The sequence below is a fragment of the Olea europaea genome, chromosome 2, assembly GCF_002742605.1.
Source record: "Olea europaea var. sylvestris chromosome 2, O_europaea_v1, whole genome shotgun sequence".
Taxonomy (NCBI): Eukaryota; Viridiplantae; Streptophyta; class Magnoliopsida; order Lamiales; family Oleaceae; genus Olea; species Olea europaea.
The window spans coordinates 2,612,617-2,632,257 of NC_036238.1; the positions used below are offsets into that span (position 1 = coordinate 2,612,617).

The 19,641-nt window shown below is 32.8% G+C and overlaps 1 protein-coding gene across 2 annotated transcripts; it reads left to right on the forward strand.

The window, feature by feature from the left end:
* The first annotated feature begins 10,496 nt into the window (after positions 1-10,496).
* On the forward strand, positions 10,497-17,037 carry LOC111408671 (ubiquitin-conjugating enzyme E2 4-like). Of its 2 annotated transcripts, none has more exons than XM_023038418.1 (7): positions 10,497-10,677; positions 12,178-12,247; positions 13,998-14,077; positions 15,152-15,266; positions 15,459-15,511; positions 16,142-16,263; positions 16,689-17,037. In XM_023038418.1, the coding sequence occupies exons 2-7, from the start codon at positions 12,204-12,206 to the stop codon at positions 16,758-16,760; spliced, it is 486 nt and encodes a 161-aa protein (XP_022894186.1). In that variant the 5' UTR covers positions 10,497-10,677; positions 12,178-12,203; the 3' UTR covers positions 16,761-17,037. The 2 variants fall into 2 exon arrangements, with proteins under 2 accessions (XP_022894186.1, XP_022894178.1); XM_023038410.1 differs by having other exon boundaries at positions 10,501-10,677; positions 16,142-16,270.
* The last annotated feature ends 2,604 nt before the right edge of the window (positions 17,038-19,641 follow it).

Genomic DNA, 19,641 nt, shown 5'->3' on the forward strand with positions numbered 1-19,641 from the left:
TTTGTCTCCGATTTGATATAATGGATTTCAATTCAACTTTGAAGAGACATAAAAAATCTGAAAAACAAGTGTGTGGACGTGTGTTGTCAGTGGCTCAAGATTGTGTTGGGTGTTGGCTGGAGTGCCTTTAAATTCTGAAGAGGAAAATGGTTTTTGATATATTATGTTAATTATGAAATTATTAGATATAAATTAGGATTATTTGATAATAATAATTTATTTGTATTAGAAAATTAGAAATCGACAAAAATACTCACAAAAGACAAAACTATTGAATTTTACATATTTGGATAAAGTTTCAAAAAAAAAATCTTTTTTCATTTTTTATTTATATATATTTTTTCGCCGGTTCGGTTTGATTTTAAACCACAATTAAAATTCTCAAACCCAAACCAAACCTTGGTTCAAAACCATTTCATTGACCGAGTTCACGTGGCATCAAACCGACGATTTCTAAAATGCGATTCGGTTCGATTTTTGCTTACAACCCTAGTATTGGTAATGCATGCAAAAAAATATGGAGTTATAAAGATATGTAAGTGAGGGTTTTGAAACATGGAGGTTAGAATTGAAAGGAGGTTATAGACTTTTCAATGACGTAAATGGCAGTTTACGGAATCAAAATGACATGGGGCTAATTAACATTTTTCAAATACTAAATGAAATGGATTGGCAGTTAACAAACATAAAAAAAAAAAAAAAAAAAAAATTGAACCCCAACCTTGAGGACCCCTCACCGCCCCTAACGGCACTTGGTAGTTAACAAAAGTGGGATTAAACATTGGTAGTGAACTGTTAATTAGGCGTATAAATGATGGTATAAAAGTGTAGGTTGACATTTCAAGAAAACTATGGCAGTTTACCAAATGGAAATCAAAGTGGTATTTGGAAAAATTAGGCCCCGTTTGATTGCACGAAATTTTCCATGGAACTTGGAATTCGAATTCCAACTTCCACTTTTGGCCTGTTTGATTGACAAAATTTTCCAGGGAATTGATTTTCCATGAATTTCTAGGTACAACACCTTAAAGCGTGATTTTTCACCTTTTTTTTTCCTAGGGGATAGGTGGTTTTTGGTTTTCCACCTTTTTTTTATTTTATTTTTTTGCTTTTTTTATTTTTTTTAATTGTTGGCAATGAGAACAAATTTTAGGAATAATTGTAAAAGAGGATATCCCTGAAATTGACAATTTTCACGTAAAACAAAGTCAAACGAATATCAAAAAATACTTTTACTTCAACATTTTCCACGTGAAAAATTTATATAATCAAACACAATAATTTACAATTTCCATGAAAACAGTTTCTAGGTAATTCAATTCCTTGAAATTCATTTTCTTTCCATGTAATTTTCCTACTTGTAATCAAACGCACCCTTAATGTTTATCAATAGCAATATGAAGGTGGGTCGGTAGTTGACTGAAATTGGGATTTAAAATGGTTAGTGATGGGGGTGGTTATGCACTTAGTGAGTGAGTGACATATTTAAGTGGGGTGCCTAAGGAAAAAAAAATTTCAGCTTGATAGGTTGAGAGAAATTTTTTTTTAACGTGGCTAAAAAAATAGGAGTCATTGGATGGACAAAATCATGTTTAAGAGTTGTTTGGCATAAACAATAAGTGTATAAAAACTTAAATTTTTAAGGACTTAATATAGGTAGCAATTAATATAAAGTGTCGTCAAAATAACGTAACAAATAAAAATTTGTTGTCTAAAAGAGATTTTAATCCCATACAAAAATAAAAATAAAAAACGCAAAACTTTACTATCGTGACCAAAATTTTGATTTAAACTTCTAAGAAACGGGCGTAACGACGTAATAATATAATCCAAATTATATTCGAGTTATACGTGGAAGTTTTATCTTAAAACGAAACAAAACATTTTTCTTCTCGGTCGCACATCCAAGCATCATGTGGGTTACTTTCAACGGAAGATAGTCCAACAATTTTTATGAAGACAATGCAGCTTGTATTGTACAACTCAAATGAGGTTATATCAAAGGTAACAGTACAAAGCATATTTATCCAAAATTCTTTCATACACATAAGTTTAGAAAAATGGCAACATCAATGTCCAACCAATTTGCTCAAGTAATAATGTGGTCGATTTATTCACAAAAGCACTACCGACATCTGCATTCAAGAAATTGGTTCATGAGATTGGAATGCGTTGACTCAAGAATTTTCAGTGATCAAATCAGGGAGAGTAGCTGTACTCTTTTTCATTCGCTTAGATTTTATCATACTGAATTTTCCCAACAAGATTTTAATTAAACATCATTTATTTTTAATACTCCAAAATATTTGTACTATTTTTCCTTCATTTGATTTTTTGTCCAATTGGATTTTTATTAAACAAGATTTTAACGAGATATATATTTTATAATGTGTTATTCAAGAAAGAGTGTTGTAATTGTAAGTTTATTAATGAATGAGAATTGTATCCCTATAGCCCTAGAAAATATAACCATTGTACCCTTGATTCTTCCCTATAAATATAGGATTTCAGATCTTAATAAAATACATACATGTCCATTGACTTTAATTCTCTCTTCTCTTTTTCTCCCTTTTCAAAATAAATGACATAATTTTCAAAATAAATTTACCACTGAAAGTTGACTTTGGTCATTGCTCATTCTTGTTTAAGCATCATAAGTGCATTTTGTTCATTTATTTATGCTACATTACTAAATTTGTATATCGTCAAATTAGTGATTTATACGTAATTTGAGTTAATTTTCGTTTGTTTCAGTGTTCGACTCATTTGAAGTAACTTGAAGAAGAAATAAGGATCATTTGGCTATTGGATGTAAATTTTGGGGATCAAAGTCTATACAATTGATGAATTCAAGGACTACAGGGCATTAACTTAGAAGATTGGATGACTTGAAAAAAATATTAAATTAATTGAGCCTCATTTGGACTAATTAAAAATGAGCTGTCTGCTGCTAGGTTAATATATATATACTCATGCAAGCAAGAGAAAAAAAAAAAGGAGAAGAGAAGAGAACGAAAATAAATAGCAGCCAAGATAATTAGATACACGAACAGAGAAGACAAACAGAGAAGACAAGGGAATTGGGCTGACGACTGCAAAAATTTATTACATATACACAAAAATCGAAGATGGAGAATTAAGCAATACATACAAACATGTAAACGGCAGCTTTGGAGGAGATACAAGCATAAATAGTTGGAAGCAGTTTGCTGGAGAAAATATATTCACAAGAAAATATATTCCGACATCATGCGTGGTTAATTTTTATCGATGAACCCTTGTTATGAAATTTTTAGTTTGAATAATTAAATTGACGTTAAATTTGTTTGAATGTTTGGATGTTTATTATCGTTTTTCATGCTTTTCAATTAATTGCCCACTAGTTGAATTGCTTGTAGATTTTGTTGTTATCGAGAGAGACAATATGATTATTAGCAAAAAATGATAAACATTGTAAAGTTCGATAAATGATAGAGATATATAAAGATATTCTAGCTCATTTAATATTTTCTTGCACATTCATATTTTTCATAGAAATATAGGAAGGTCACGCGTAAGATTAGATTTAATTACTATCGAAAAAAGCTTTTAAATAAAATAGGAATATTGATCAACAAGTATAATTTCAAATTGTCATTTTAAATTGTTAAACTGAAAATGGATTAATAAGAGGGATTCTACATATTAGCAATATTTATTGCGGATTTGATAAATTTTCTTTACATTGCTTCTAAGTTAGTTGACAGATTTAATAGTGTTAAGTTACAACTTGATTTTGTTATTTGATTAAGAGTATTGTTAGCTTTAACTCGATCAAACACGTAGTTCTAGTGGGTTCAATACTCTATACACCACCTTATTATATGTTCACAATCGCGTCCACTTGCTGGAAATCAAACGATCAAGTTTTCAATGCCATTGTCAGAGACTATTGTTTTTGATAAGTTTTAGTTAATTTTAACTTTAATATGAATTTCATTTTTTTCTATATTTTAGTTTATTATATTTAGAAAATTTTTACAGTGTTTCTTACTTTCTTTTTCAGGGACTTATATGTGAAGTTTGAGAATCGGGGATCTTGCACAATTTGACTCGAAGATTGAACAAACATTCAACCTTCGAAGATGACAAGAGTTGGAAACATACCAAAAATAGAAAGAGGAAGACATGGCAAACGAAAATCCAAATCAACTAGCCATCGGGGCTAATCTGGGAGAGACACAACCAAATGTAGCTACAGCTAATGAAAACACAAGGCTCATGGGCGAATATATGGTTCCACAGTAGCGGAAAGCCAATTCAGTATCGTATATCCAAGGTTTGGTCAGGCAAACTTCGACCTAAGGACAGATGTCATCAACATGTTCCAGTATGCGCTTGAATTCTTTGGAGAGCTATAGAGAATCCCAATGCTCATATGTCAAGATTTTTGGACATATGTGCAACAGTTGAGTATCTGAGGGTTTCAAATGAAGTAATCAGACTGCAGCTTTTCCTATACACACTGAGGGACTTAGCAAGGGAATTGTTAGACATTTGTCCAATGCAGAGCATCACAACATGGAACCAACTAAGTTAGAAATTCCTTAGCAAATATTTTCCGACGAAAATGATTGCAAAGCTAAGGGATGAGATTACTACTTTCCAACAATAGGATTCAGAATGCTATTAAGAGGCTTGAAAATGATACAAAGGTTTACTCTGTCAATGCCCACAACAAGGATTATAGAAGTAGCTTCAGGTATAATACTTCTACATTGGTCTGAACATGATTAGCAGGGCTAACGTAGACTTTACATGCGATGATTTTATCACAAAAAGAACCATGGACCAGGTCTACCAAATCATGGAAGATTTGGTATTCACCAATGCACTTTGACCTACTGAATGGATGAATGGAAAGAAAGTTGCTGGGGCATTTGAAGTCGATTCTTTGATAGCAATTTCAACACTGTTGGCATCAACGGCACAGAAGGTGGATCGAAAGAGTGCAACATAGACAATGGAACTAAAATGTAGATATTGTGGAGGGAACCACGAAAGCGTTGACTGTAATGTAGGATCTCCTTTTGTTCAAATACTGGAGGATGTAAACTACACTCAGAATATTTAGAGACAGCAACACAATCCAAATCTTAACACATATTACCTAGGCTGGAGAAATCACCCAAGCTTTTAGTGGAGTAATAATCAAGGGGCTCAAACTAGACCACAGCAGACTGCTCCACCAGGTTTCCAACAGAATGAGAAGACATCTTCATTAGAGAATCTTGCGACTAAGTTGACGGAGATCTCTACTCAACATACGAAAAGAACAGACAAGACTTTACAAGTTCAAGGAGCTGCTGTCAAGAATTTAGAAAATCAGATGGGATAAATAGCAAAAGTGCTCTCAGAAAGATAGCAAGGAGCACTGCCAAGCGGCACAGAAACAAATCCTAAACGACAGGTAATGGCAGTAAAAGTTGTGGAGAGTGAGGAGATTGAGGTAATCACTTCACGCAAAAGGGTTCAACTTCCAGAAATCACGTGGCTAATTTTTATATTGTTAGGATGTGGTGAACGCTCGTTATGAAATTTTTAGTTTGAATAATTAGATTGACGTTAATTTTGTTTGAATGTTTGGATGTTTATTATCGTTTTTCGTGCTTTTCAATTAATTGGCCAATAGTTGAATTGTTTGTAAATTTTGTTGTTATCGAGAAAGACAATAGGATCATTTGCACAAAATAATAAATATTGTGAGATTCGATATAGGATGAAGATATATCTCCATGCTTCATATGGTTTTTAAAGATGTTCTAGCTTGTTTAATATTTTCTTGTACATTCGTATCTTTCGTAGAAATATAGAAATGTCATATGTAGGATTAAATTTAATTGCTACCGAGAGAAGTTTTTAAATAAAATAAGAATATTGACCAACAAGCATGATTTTAAATTGTTAAACTAAAAACGGATTAATAAGATGAATTCTACATCTTAGCAATATTTTTTACAAATTTGATAAATTTTCTTTACATTGCTTTTCATTTAGTTGATAGATTTAATAGTGTTAAGTTACAACTCGATTTTGCTATTTAATTAAGGATATTGTTAGCTTTAACTCGATCAAATACATAATTTTCGTGAGTTTGACACTTTACACACCACTTTATTATTTGTTCACAATCCTATCCACTTGCACTTATATTTGACTGAGTGAACAAATGAGTCGAATACTGAAACAACGAAAATTAACTCAAATTAAGTATAAAATAAATAATTTGACGATATACAAATTTAGTAATGTCGCATAAATAAGTGCACAAAATGCACTTATCAAAGCACATAGCGAATTTTTGAACTAACTTGAAGCATAGGTTGGAATAGAGATTTAGCCCCTGTTTAGTGGGGATTAAAATTAAATTTTTAGTATATTTTGATAAAAGTTAATTAAATATATGGTTGAAAAATTGTGGATCGCATGAAATATATGATTAAAATTAGTGTTTAATTTTGATTTAGATTAAAATCTAAATTTTAACTTCTACCAAACGGGCTTTAAAAAATCTGACACTCAAATAATTCGTAGAATTGAAGTAGATCCGTAATAAAGTAACAACCTCGCATATCAATAAACATTCGGAACTGTTAGAATCTTACCATCCAATAAAAGGATTAACAATGTGTAGCAATGTTAAGAAAATGGAACATTTGAGAAGCTTTCCGTTTTGAACAATAAAATGACTGCTCATCTTGAACAAAGCATTTACGAAATTTCTTAGGTTAGAAAAATAAAATAATTGATTGGACCTTGCTAACCAGTTTTCTCCAGATCCGGAATTGGAAAAATAAAATAATTAGTTTGTCTAGAAGGACGTGCATGATTATAAGCCTAAACCAATGTTACAATAGCTTGGTTGGCTGTATTAAAAGTTAAATGTATTGTGTCAAATTGCTATAATTTTGACAGTTTTAATCTCTAGCAAATCTCAAGTTAGGGGTGACAAACAGATGAGCCACTCATGAGCTCGACTTGTCTTGGCTCAGTTCAGAGGCACCCATGCTCATTTTGAGACAAGCCACGGATGAATCGAACCCTATCAAGTTTGGCTCTTGAAATTACGAACCAACTCATGAGCTGGTCCACGAGCCTGGCCCAAGAGGTGACTCGTGTGCCTTTACTTTATGGGAAAATTTCATATATCAGGTGTATTATTTACATAAATTCAAAAATTAAGTAAATAGTTTGAAAATTTAAAATTCAGATATATATTTAATTAATTAAAAATATTTATCAATTAAATATATAATAAAGTCACATATACAAAATTAATGATCACAGGTACATAATTATAAGTCACATATCATCAAATTAATTGATCACAAATTATCTTGAGGTCACAAATCAGAATTTTTATAAGTCACGGATTATTTTAAAATCACAAATCATAAATTTTATAGGTCACAGTTTATTTCGAAGTCACAAATCTTAAAATTACAAGTCGCGGATTATCAAAATTCTAGGTTACAATTAACCAGCTGGTTAGAGATAACTAAATGGGTGGTCACATAAACCAAATAGTGGTCACATACCACCATCACCAACGCTAACACACCACTACTACCATCACAACCACCCTCACCCCGTTATCATCGTCGCTACCACAACAGTATCATTTCCAAACCACCAAAAAAATTGTCCCAAAGCTACCTATCACTTGTTGTTGTCTTCCGACTAGATCGAGTCATTGTGACATTGCCGGCTACACAAACATTCTCAAAATTACCACTGGACACAACACCCACCACCACCCCACCCATCAATAACACTATCTTAAAAATCACATTTTCAAAATCACCACACCACCGTCTAGTCATCCAACAGAATCGATAAAAGTCTAATCCACCTTCAGCTAAAGAAAAGCTAGATTCCCCAACTTTAATTACAATAGATCTGTCCCTATCCACCTCTTCGCAGCCTGAGAAACGCAAAGCCCATTTAGCGCCTGCTTTAGAGACACTGACTAAGAAAATCCAATTCTCTGTGAATGAGATCCATCAACCCTCATTGGCTTCTTCGAGGGACTTTTTTGCAAGACCAAGAGATTCGGACTCACTGTTTGTGGCAGCACTTGCACTTGCACTTGCGCTCACGACGACGAAGGTATTGGCCAGCACAAAAAAGAGAACAAGGATCGAAGAGAGATGGAGAAGAAGTCCATTTGAGAGAGAGAGAGAGAGGCGAGAAGTGAGAGAAAGAAAAAAAGATGAAAATGATTAGGGTTTGGAAGTTCAATTTGATAAGGTGGAATAATTTTTTTTTTAATATTATTATTAATATTATTAAAAAACCTGCTTCAGTGTAATTTCCTCTAACTTTATTTTATTTTTTTTCCTCACAGTTGAGCCAAATGGTCATGTGACTGTTTGGCCCAATGGTCAAATTTCAATTAAAGAAAAGGGTCAAATAATTTTTTCGTATAGACCTCCAATCCATTTTTCTACAAATACCTACCTTCTCAATTTATAGTTGTCATAACTTTCATATTCTCTCTTTTATTGTACAATATAAAACTTTATTGTCTCCATTTATGTCATTTCATATTACTATCCAATTTTAATATATATTCTATCATTCTACCTTTTTCTTCCATATATTATTCCTGAGTTCGTGGTTCAATCAATTCCATATGTAGATATGAATCAAGATTGAACTTTTATACTGATGTATTGACTTGAACAAATTGACTGCATTCACGATCTTCAGAAAAATCCTAAAAGAATTCTTTACCACTTCCTAAAGGGGAGCTCTAGGAAGGATGATTTGAAAGAGTGGCTCTAGAAAGTGATAAATAACAGTTTCATAATTTACTAGGAGGTCATGAATGCAACCAATTTGTTCAAGTAAATAATCAAAGGTTTTATGTGGATTCATATCTATGAATAGAATTGGTTCAAAGATGTCATCTATGGACTATGTGATTCTTTGAAATTCATGAAAATATACGCATGTATTGCATTTTGCTAGAGATTTTAATTTATTTAAAGGACAGAGAAGTGACAAAGCTTCGTATTCAAGATAAAGGGTTATTATATGTTCTAAGATTTGGTTGAATTGTGGGTATTCTATTCGAAAGTTGAGGATACAAATATTGAATTCGGTTCACCATTACAAATATATGTTGATTTCTGGGACAAAAGAAAAAGTATCTTTGTAAAGAATTTGGAAGAAATTTTTTTTTTTTTTTAACGAGGTGTCCCAGTTTGCGCCAAACTATATCCTCGTCCCTAAACCCCCGACCCCTCAGCTGCTCAGGGAGGTAAATCGCAGGATTGTGTCTTTGTTGGTTTCCAGGTTCCCACATGACTTTTACTCCTTCCCCAAAAGAAGCCTCCTCCATGATGATTAATCCACCAATAATTCCTTCTTTATTGGATCAAAAGTTCTCACTAGGAATCGAACTCCCCACGCTTGATTCCAAAGCCCCAAATGTGATTGTTTCGCCAACTTGGATGTGCCCTGGGGGGCGAATTTGGAAGAAATTTTATTTGCATAGAAGTGAGAATGAAGAGTTTTGGGGGTTCCATGAATGGGGGTGCGACAACCAAAATAGAGAGAGATCGGTGATAGGTGATGGTGGTAACGGTGGTGATGGTGAATAATGGTAATGTGAGAGAGAGAGGAATCTTTGGGATTCATTCGTATTGCTTCGAAAATTTTGGAACTATGGTTGTAGTCAGTTATTTTTTTATTTTCTTTTCGTTTTATTTAAATGAAAGGGCATATTCGTTATTTCACATTTTTTATGGAGAAAATGGACGATAGGGGATATTCTACATTAAACGTTTCAAATGTGGACGCTTTCTGTTATTTTCAAAAGGTACCGAGTTTTCGACAACTTGCCCAATAAATGGGGGGTATTTTGCTGTTTTACCTTTAAAAAATTACCATTACAACATTTATTTAATTAATTATTTATTTATTTTTAACTCAAAATGGGGCTAAAAAACCGTACGTATCTCAGTAAAACGTGAGTCAAGGACGCCCTTGCGTTTAAAATTCAATCCATAAATTACTAATTACTGCACATTTATTTCATGCAGTGAATTTAGGCCTGTTCGAATCCCAAAATGTATTGATGGAATAGTAATTTTTTTTAATTTAAGTGTAATATTATTTTAATGAAAAATGTGCGATTAAAATTGAGTACTATAAAAAAAATAATGAAAAAGAATATAGGGTAAAAAATGACAAACGATACTTAGCCATGTTTGGTTTCAATTCTTTCCTCATTAAAATAAAAAATATGGTCGTTATTCATCACATTAAATTACTAAATTTGAATTTATATCTCTTATGTGAAATCGATAATAATTATATTTTTCATTCTTGTTCTTTAAAAAATTGAGAGACAATCAGAATTTTAATTGAGCTTCCCAAGAATGCACTGTAAATCGTGCGGAAAAGAGGTAAACTCGCCACCAAAAATCATGTCTTCATTCATTACAAACTGGACAATTTTCTGCCACGCGCAGCTCAATCACTCTCCAATCTCACTCTCTCTCCAAGTGCAATATCAACTTTATTATTGTCCATTCTCCCATTCCACTTCTCTTATCTTCTTCAAATCATACAAAATTTTTTACAGGACGAATTCATGATCTGCTAATCCTGCGTTTTTGTCATTATTGGGTCAGTTTTATAATTCTGTCCTTTAATTATGTATTATTACTTGGGTTTTTGTGTGGCTCATAGGAAGGAGATAGACATGTTCAATTTACAGAGATTGCTTTATAATCGAAATATAGATGATGTTAATATGAATGGGTAACATGGGTTATTTTCATTAGATTTTACAATTCATGATTTTATTATGGATGGTGGATTTTTTTGTTGGATTCAATCTATTTATTTTGTTTGTGTGCTTGGTATTTTTTTTTTTTTTATTAGTTTTGGAGCATGAAAAAATTAGTTATTTCTTGGACTCTGCTGGAAAATTTGTTTTGCTTAGTTGAGAAATGCGAATAGAACCTTTTGCCTGTTGAGATTTCATTCTATCACCATATGAACCAAAACAAAAGAATTGTTACTGGGCGGAGTAATCTTGAACTTGGTTTCTGCATGAAATTTTGAATTCAATGAAGTATACTTCTAACGTAAAACAGAGGTTTTGTTTTATATATTTGTCTGGACTCTGGTGAATTTCACCAAAGATTTTGTTTTGATATTTTTATCTGGACTGGTGAGTTTCGCCAACAATAGCTTGTTTTGATATAGTAATTGGCAGAGCATAAAGTTTTGAAATAGTATTAGTATCGTTCATTCTATATCTTCGTGGAAAAGCTAATCAGATTGAACATCTGTTCTAACTCGAAAGATTAAAATAAGAATTCTGTTTTCAGGACAGATTTTGATAGTTTATGGCTCCTAAACCTTTCTATAAGGTAGCAGAACATATACATTTATAATTTGTTTAAAAACGTGCTATTTTACCTGGCCTTCATTAGATTTTTGTTCCCTTTTTGATTGTTGATTTCGAGAAAATGGTTAGAAAACTCTGTTTTAATTCGAAAATATCAAAATTTGCACTCTCTTTATGGTACAGATTCTACTAGTTTATGGCTTGTAAGGTTTTCTGAAGCTAGTAGAATGTAGAACATTTGTAAGAAGGTGATCATAAATGTCCCATTTGACCTGGCCTTTATTAAGAACTTAACTATTTTCTTTTTTATTATCCATTTTGAAAAAAGTGGGAAGAGTTTTTGAAAGCATGCATTTAGCAGTATTTGTTTCATAATTTCAAGGAAATGCACTACCTGCTCTGCTTTTTTTTTCTAACCTGTGCAATTACAATCAAATTGATTAACCTATGGCACAATCATTAAGTCTTTCTATAACTCTATACTTCTATGGTATCTTAACGTGCAAACTGTCGCTTATGAAAACAAAGATGATGCTTTAAATTTAGGAACTTTTGACACCTCTAGTGTAACTTGTGATTTACTATTAGTCTTGCAACTATGACTAGATTTTATCATAACTTTTATAAATTTCAACATTTTAAAAGACTGGGAGTTCACATCATGCTTACAGATCTTACACTAAATTTTATTGTAAATTATCTGCCAGTATACTTCTTACTTTTAGCCTAGACTAACTAAGTTTGGTTTTCCACTGCTCTTATTTTTGCAGTAATCTGAATATTGTTTGACAAAATAATGTCTTCTCCTAGCAAGAGGCGAGATATGGATGTTATGAAACTGTAAGTGTTTGTTGTCCGACATTCTCAATCACTGATATCACTGCTTTATTTATTATTTTTGTGATAGATGTCCAATCAGATTGCAGCGAAGTCATCAACTATTCTAGAGTGTTCCATAGTTAGTTAGCTAAAGGGTAAAAGAGTAATAGAAAGCTAGTAGATTGTCTATAAATATAATAAGGGGGAGCTGGTATTTTCATTCAAGAAGAGAAGTATTGAGAAAAGAGTGGAAATATCAGGCCTCTCGAATAGCCTGAGCTTTGTTATCATTTCTGTTCATTCAATATTCCAGTAGACCTCTTAATTGATCATCCATTGAGTACAATTAACTTCAGTAGGAGCTCCAACAGTTGAGCTCTGCTCGGCAACTGGGTTTCTACCAATTTGGTATCAGAGCATCCACCTAGGAACATAGGATTCACTGACTGGGCTTCATAAGTAGCATTTGCTACAGAGTAGGAGCTCATAGGAGCAGCTACAACAACTAAGACCTCAGCCACGGTTGTCAGCAAAAATCACCATTAGCAGGGTTCAATTGTGAAATGAGCAATAGCCGCAGCAGTCGTAGGGCATTATATCAATTTGATTCAAATTAGCACAACATCAATCAGTTCCATGGAAACACACTGGGAAATGGCGCTTGCAGATCAGGTAGGGCTTTTGGAGGCGAGAATCGACAGAATACAATTGGAGATTCAAGATGGGCTAGTTGCAGTAAGATCCAAATTTAAGAGAGATTTGTCAATTTCAATGAAGAAGCTCGAATTAATGATGAAGAAATTGGACGGACATGAACGAGAGGGAAAGAGGAAGGGGTGGAAGAAGCTTCAGCCGAAATCACCATCACCTCTAAAACTCTACCTAAATCTGAGAAAATCGAAGCTGACTGGAATCACTGTAGTCATAGGTGGCTGTTAGAAAATCTGTCCGTCCCTTTATAGTTGTTGCCGAGGAGTTTCAGCGAAGCAATGTGGATAATGAGTTGAAATCTATGTCAGGGGATAGTGACAGAAGGCTATGGCATCAATATTTGGGACTTATTATGAATTTGGCCCAAAGTGTGGAAAATATAAAAGAATTCATGGATCAAGCCTAAGAAAATTACAATTCAGACATGACTCAAACTTTGGGAGTTCTTTATGTGGCCCCACCTGGTTATGGAATTTTTAGGGATAACATTTTAATGGTAGGTGGACAACTGGCTCCACAAGCTAATAGCTGCAACAAGCTTAGTCTGAAAATGTTTCAGCTATATGAAATTCTGAACTTCGAAGTTAAATCACATTTCCACATTGAGGACAAGGTGAATTTCAAGGCCGTGGGTAATGATAGATATCCAACCAGATTGCAGTGAAGTCATCAACTATTCTGGAGTGTTCCATAGTTAGTTAGCTAAAGGGTAAAAGGGTAATGGAAAGCTAGTAGATTGTCTATAAATATAATAAGGGGGAGCTGGTATTTTCATTTAAGCAGTGAAATATTTAGAAAATAGTGGAGAGATCACACCTCTCGAATAGCCTGAGCTTTGTTATCATTTCTATTCATTTCAATATTCCAATAAACAATTTAATTGATCATCCATTGAGTACAATTAAATTCAGTAGGAGCTCCAATAGTTGAGCAGCAGCAATTGGGGTTCTACCATTTTGCTTACAATGATTATCTGTATTTCCAGATTATGTTACTGAAATCTGTTATATTAACGTGAACGATTAATTGGTTTTACAAATTTTCCATGTTTGTTCTGTAGAATGATGAGTGACTACTCAGTGGAGACAATAAATGATGGAATCAGTGAGTTCAACGTGGAATTTCATGGTCCAAAAGAAAGTAATGTCACTGAATCCTTTATATTCAAATGGGTTCTCTAGAGATCACTCGCACAAGTCATTTGTCCATTTCGCTTGTGTTGATGTATTTTGGTATTCCTAATATTTACTGTATTTCCCACGCCTTTTTATTTTTTATTTTTTATTTATTTGAGTTTTGCCTGACTAGTTCAATATTTGGACAATAATCAACTAGATTCATAGAGAAACTTTGTCCATTTTCGAGTGAATGCTTGCAATGTCTGGTCAAACTGATAGGAGCTATACTGACTGTAGCTACATGCAATACTGGAACTAGTTTTTGTATGTCTCAAGCATTTAGAGCATAATAATAGCTTTTGGCTAGTTAGTTCACTGACAGCTTGTTGGAATTCACTGACTTTGGTTAAAAGATTTTTTCTACATGATATGTACAATTAGATCTCCTTTTCCTGAAAGATTTAGTTATGGAAAATTCAGATATTGGAATTAATATTTAATCTTGCATTTATACATGATGGCTCAAGAAATTGAATCTCTTTTCTTGGGTAGTCTCTTCTATATTTTGGAGATTTATTGCATGTCATCAATAGACACTGATATTGTTTGATGCACATTCTTTACATATCATGAGAACTTGCTAGTTTCTCGCTATTATTTACTCCATTTATGATGAGTGGCTGGGTTCTAGACCATGCTATCTTTGTTGGAGATTGATTTTTACGTTTTGAAAAATAATTATATAGGTTTTATGGGATTATTTGAATCAACAGTGTTTCCCTTAGACTTTGCTACAGATTTTAGTCTACAGGATTCCTTTGCATCTGACCCATAGTTCTGAAATGTTTTTATAAATGTTGTCTCTGTCTCTTAGGTTTTAGGGGATTATTTGAATCGAACATTGTTCGCCTAAAACTTTGCTATTGAGTTTTGTCTCCATAATTCCTTTGCACTCTGGATTTTCTTTATAACTGTTTTTGGTGGTTTCTGTCTCTTAGGTTGTCATGAAGAAAATGTTCACAATGTCTGTATACATTTTGCCTCTTCTCTGTCAGGCTTCAAACATTTATTCTTGTTATGTTCCTGTTGACTGCAGGCCTCTATGAAGGTGGAGTCTGGAAAGTACGGGTTGAATTGCCAGATGCCTATCCTTACAAATCTCCTTCCATTGGGTTTCTTAACAAAATTTTCCACCCAAATGTTGATGAGCTGTGAGTTTTCATATGCTTTTGTTGTCTATTGTTCTTGCTTCAATTTATTCCACTTTATGGGAAAAAATTCAATATTTTTTCTTTTAGTATTTCTTGTCTACAGGACGTTATGGGTTCCCCTTATTTCCATTAACATTCAAGCGTTTTTCACTTGCTTATCATGCTTATGATTATTCAGTTTTTGAATTACAGGTCTGGTTCGGTATGCTTGGATGTCATTAACCAGTCATGGAGTCCAATGTTTGGTAAGTTTAAACAGTTCAATACCTAGCAGCATTACTTTTTACTAAAGTTCTAAGTTGGTGGGTAAATTTGTCAACAATGATTGCTGGAGTCAGAAAAAATACTCTCAATAGGACTTGCTAACTGGTTTTGAGTAACCAATCGTTGGAATAATCAGCATAGGGGCATCTGCATACATCTAAAGCATGTTCTGCTTGCAGTATTACTGTATTAGACATGACTGGAGGATACAATGGACAAGATTTATAGTTTCGTTTTCTTTTGACCTTTTTAGGCCAAACATAGACTAATTATTTTGTTTTTCGACGACATGAATAACCATTCGTCATTTTTCACTTTCTTGCATCCACTGTAGAAGACGGTCTAGATTTAAGATCTTTTTGGGTCGTAGATTTCTCTGTTTTCATCATTTTATGAAAAGGAAGGGTGAAGCTTTCATTTCATTCAACTTGTATTTGTATCCTCTGGATTTTTCACATAAATGGTGTTGATGATGTACTTGTGATCCATGCAAAGAATGGATTATAATGTTTCACTGAGTGTAAGGATCATGATGTTGAAAGTGATTACTCTTTATGAGTATCTTCTTTAAAAATCTCATGTCATCTCATCAAGAGTATGTTTGTATGCAGATCTCTTAAATGTATTCGAGGTCTTCCTTCCTCAGCTATTACTTTACCCGAATCCATCAGACCCACTGAACGGTGATGCAGCATCCCTGATGATGAAGGATAAGGAACAGTATGAACAAAAGGTTAAAGGTGAACCATTTTCCTTTTGTTCCTTAAATATCTAAGAAATATTTTTGTGTCAAAATAAGTAACTTAAGTGATAGGAAAAAGTAAGATATCGAAATATGTTTTGAAACAAAAAGTTCATTAAAAATAACTTTTACGTTTTTCTTTAATCTATAACCAAAGATGGTCCAATTTTGAGGGAAACCTTCATACTAGTAAAGTTGGCATCTTTACTCCATATCCGATCAGTGTTTGACATCGTCAGTATTCAGTCCCCTCGACCTCCCTAAAACAGAAATACCAGAAAACTAATGGTGAGAATTTAAATTTGAAAGTGTTCAATTTCATTTTGCCTTTCGAGGGTGGGAAGGGTATTTGTAGATGGATGGTAGGCTATAAGAAGCAGTGTCATACTTCTCAAACCTCTTCTTTTGTGGTCCAGAGTACTGTGAACGTTATGCAAAAAAGGAACACATTGTCAACGACCCAACGGATGGAAGCGATGAAGAACTAAGCGATGAGGATTTTAGTGATGGACGGAGTGATAGTGACGATGATGTTGCGGGACATGCAGATCCTTAGGCAAACAGAGGATCCTTAAAACCTTAACAGTGTTGTTCACATTAGCCGTTCATTCTTTAATGTTCTGTGTGTTATTAAGTTTCACTTGCATGCAATATAGAAGCAGAAAGGAAAAATTTAAGGACAGTATATTTTATAAATTGAGTGCATACTGAATTTGTAGTCAATATATTATTCATTCTAGTAAGTGCAACAATTGATGAATGCTATTTTGCTTGCTTGCATTTGGGTCTAGGGGAGGCAAAATGTCCTGCTCCTACCTTGTTAGGCAGTAGAGGCAGATTGCTCCCCACCTCAGCTTGTTATTATTACTATTTTTTTTTTAAAAAAAAGTTCTTTCTTTCTTTAAATTTTGAATTGTATTTAAATAAATAAATAAATTGGGCAGGAAATGAGATATGAATCTCATCTCGATTTCTTAAAAATAAATAATGTTATTTAGTACTATTGGTGTTAGAATATTAGTTCAGGTGGTCACATTTAATAGATCCAATTAAATGAAGGGGTATTTTCCAAAATGTCCAATTCCATGGGTATCAATTAAAAAATGTTCACTTTTTAAATTTAGTAATAAACTGTTTATTATGCCCTTAATGAAAAAATGAAGCAATTAATTATTTTTTTCCAATTTGTCCTGGATTTCGAGTAGTAGCTTTTATGAGAAATTACATTAAAATGATGTTTTCAACATTTCAAATATCGTTCTCGATATTTGAACCCCGTTTATATTGTAAAAGTACACATGTCAAATAACAATATTAAATATTCTTGACATTTCAAATGTTGTTTTCGACATATTAGATATTTAGAATGACATTTCTCTAAACTTGAAATGTAGTTCTCGACATTTCTCTGTCAATGAAAAAATAGCATTTATTGTGATTTGACATGTGTACTTTTGAAATAAATATGATAAATTATGTGTCAAAATTTTATTGGCCAATAAAATTTTAATTGCAAAAATATTCATTTTTGCCTTTGTGTGGAATTATAAATTATTAACAAGCGTATTTTGGTCTAAATTATTTCAAAATGGACATTATTGCAAGGATTTGCAATGGTGGACATTTTTGCACATGGATATGTGAAAGTTGACATTTCTAGTAATTTCTTTTTAAATGAATTATGTGACATTGTATTTAAGCGAATATATCATTTAGGTCATGTTTGAGTCACATTCTTTTAAAAAATATATATTTTTAAATAGTGATTTGACATTATTTTAACTACACATTCTTCAATGAAATAATATTACACACAAATTCAAAACTTTTTTCAATTTTTTAACCATATATTCTTCGTTAATCTACCATTTGAAAATATATTCTTTTAAAATAATGTGGTTCAAACACACACTTAATATCATGTAGTTGTTACATAAACAAGTGCTAGACACCAGTTATGTTGAATAACATTACTCTTAAAAAACACCTGGTGAGTCGGGTCGGAAGCACCGTCTTAGACCTGCGTCACCCTCCCCAACCCTCGACTACGCCCATCCTATTTTTGGATTTGTGTTGATGTACTTAGTGGATATTTAGATTTGGATCTTGTTTGGTTCGCTTAAGCATTTCACGCTTGTCCAACTCTTACTAGCTTTTGGATATAAAACAGACATCTCATAAGTTAATCTCAATGTAACCTATTATTTCTCTTTTGCAATCGATGGTACGTGAGTTGATCTAAGTTTTGTATGTTTATAAGATCTATTTATAGTGATACAATGTTTACACTTACTCCTTTCGTCAAGTAAGTTGGTAAAGATCAATGAAAGTCCATCGAATCAAACTATCCAGTTATCTTCAGAGCTGTATGGATATTTAATCAATGCATGAACGAAAAATTTCAACAAAAATCACACCAAGTTTGCACAAGGCAACAAGAGGCAGATTACTCTTGCTAACAAATATTTATTGTTATTTCAAAAGTATTAAACAATTTAAAGATACTTACCGGAACAAGAAATAGGATTTGAATCACGAACATAGTTAGAACCGGAAGAAAATGATCGAAAATAGAATTATCATAGCTCATTGACTTTACGATGTGTCCTTAAGATGAATTAACTCCCTTCAATGATTCTTTAAGGCAGTTAGTAATCGTATTTTAGGATATAATGAATTTTGTCTCTCTTACGAAAACAACATAACAATCGTTAATAGTTCTAACGAACTCAACTTATGTTTTGTACTCGAAATATAGAAGTGGAATATAGTAAGAAGGAAAATTCAAAGCATGAATAATCGCATGAGTTGATGTAATTTTTTGGTAAAAAGATATGCTATTTATATATTATTCTTGGACACTCTAACAACCTATAATCCTTTTTGGAATAGTAAAGATCAATTGTCTAATAGTACTTCTTCCAGTACATAAAGAATTTGATTAAACATAATAACCAAGAAAATTTGAATAAATATATAAATAAGTTTTCTTCAAAAAGATATATACTAGACTTGCACCTGCACTCATGTCGTGTTGTGCCAAGCCGTTTGGACGGACGACAAAGATGGTGTGCGCTCGCACGTCAAATCTAATCGCATCTATATCCTCTCCCTTTTCCCAAAATTGGGTGTCCTTTAGGACCCAAACACCTAGGCCTTGCATCTAATAAATCAAACATCTTTTCACTAGCTTTCTTATATGGTACAAATGTTCACCAATTTAATCAAAATCTTCACTTTTTTAAGTTTCAAGTGGGTGATTTTGATCCAAATATTTCATTCAATTCTAAACAAATTAAATAAATATATCATGTTAATCATATCACGAGATAAAATATTGATATGATTGATCCCATTAATTTGGAAGTT

What these genes read in the sequence shown, in the direction of transcription:
- LOC111408671 (XM_023038410.1), top strand. Translation starts at nt 12,204, where the DNA reads ATGTCTTCTCCTAGCAAGAGGCGAGATATGGATGTTATGAAACT. An exon ending in GATATGGATGTTATGAAACT is followed by an intron (nt 12,248 to 13,997) that starts GTAAGTGTTTGT and finishes TTTGTTCTGTAG; the next exon opens with AATGATGAGTGACTACTCAG. An exon ending in CACCCAAATGTTGATGAGCT is followed by an intron (nt 15,267 to 15,458) that starts GTGAGTTTTCAT and finishes TTTGAATTACAG; the next exon opens with GTCTGGTTCGGTATGCTTGG.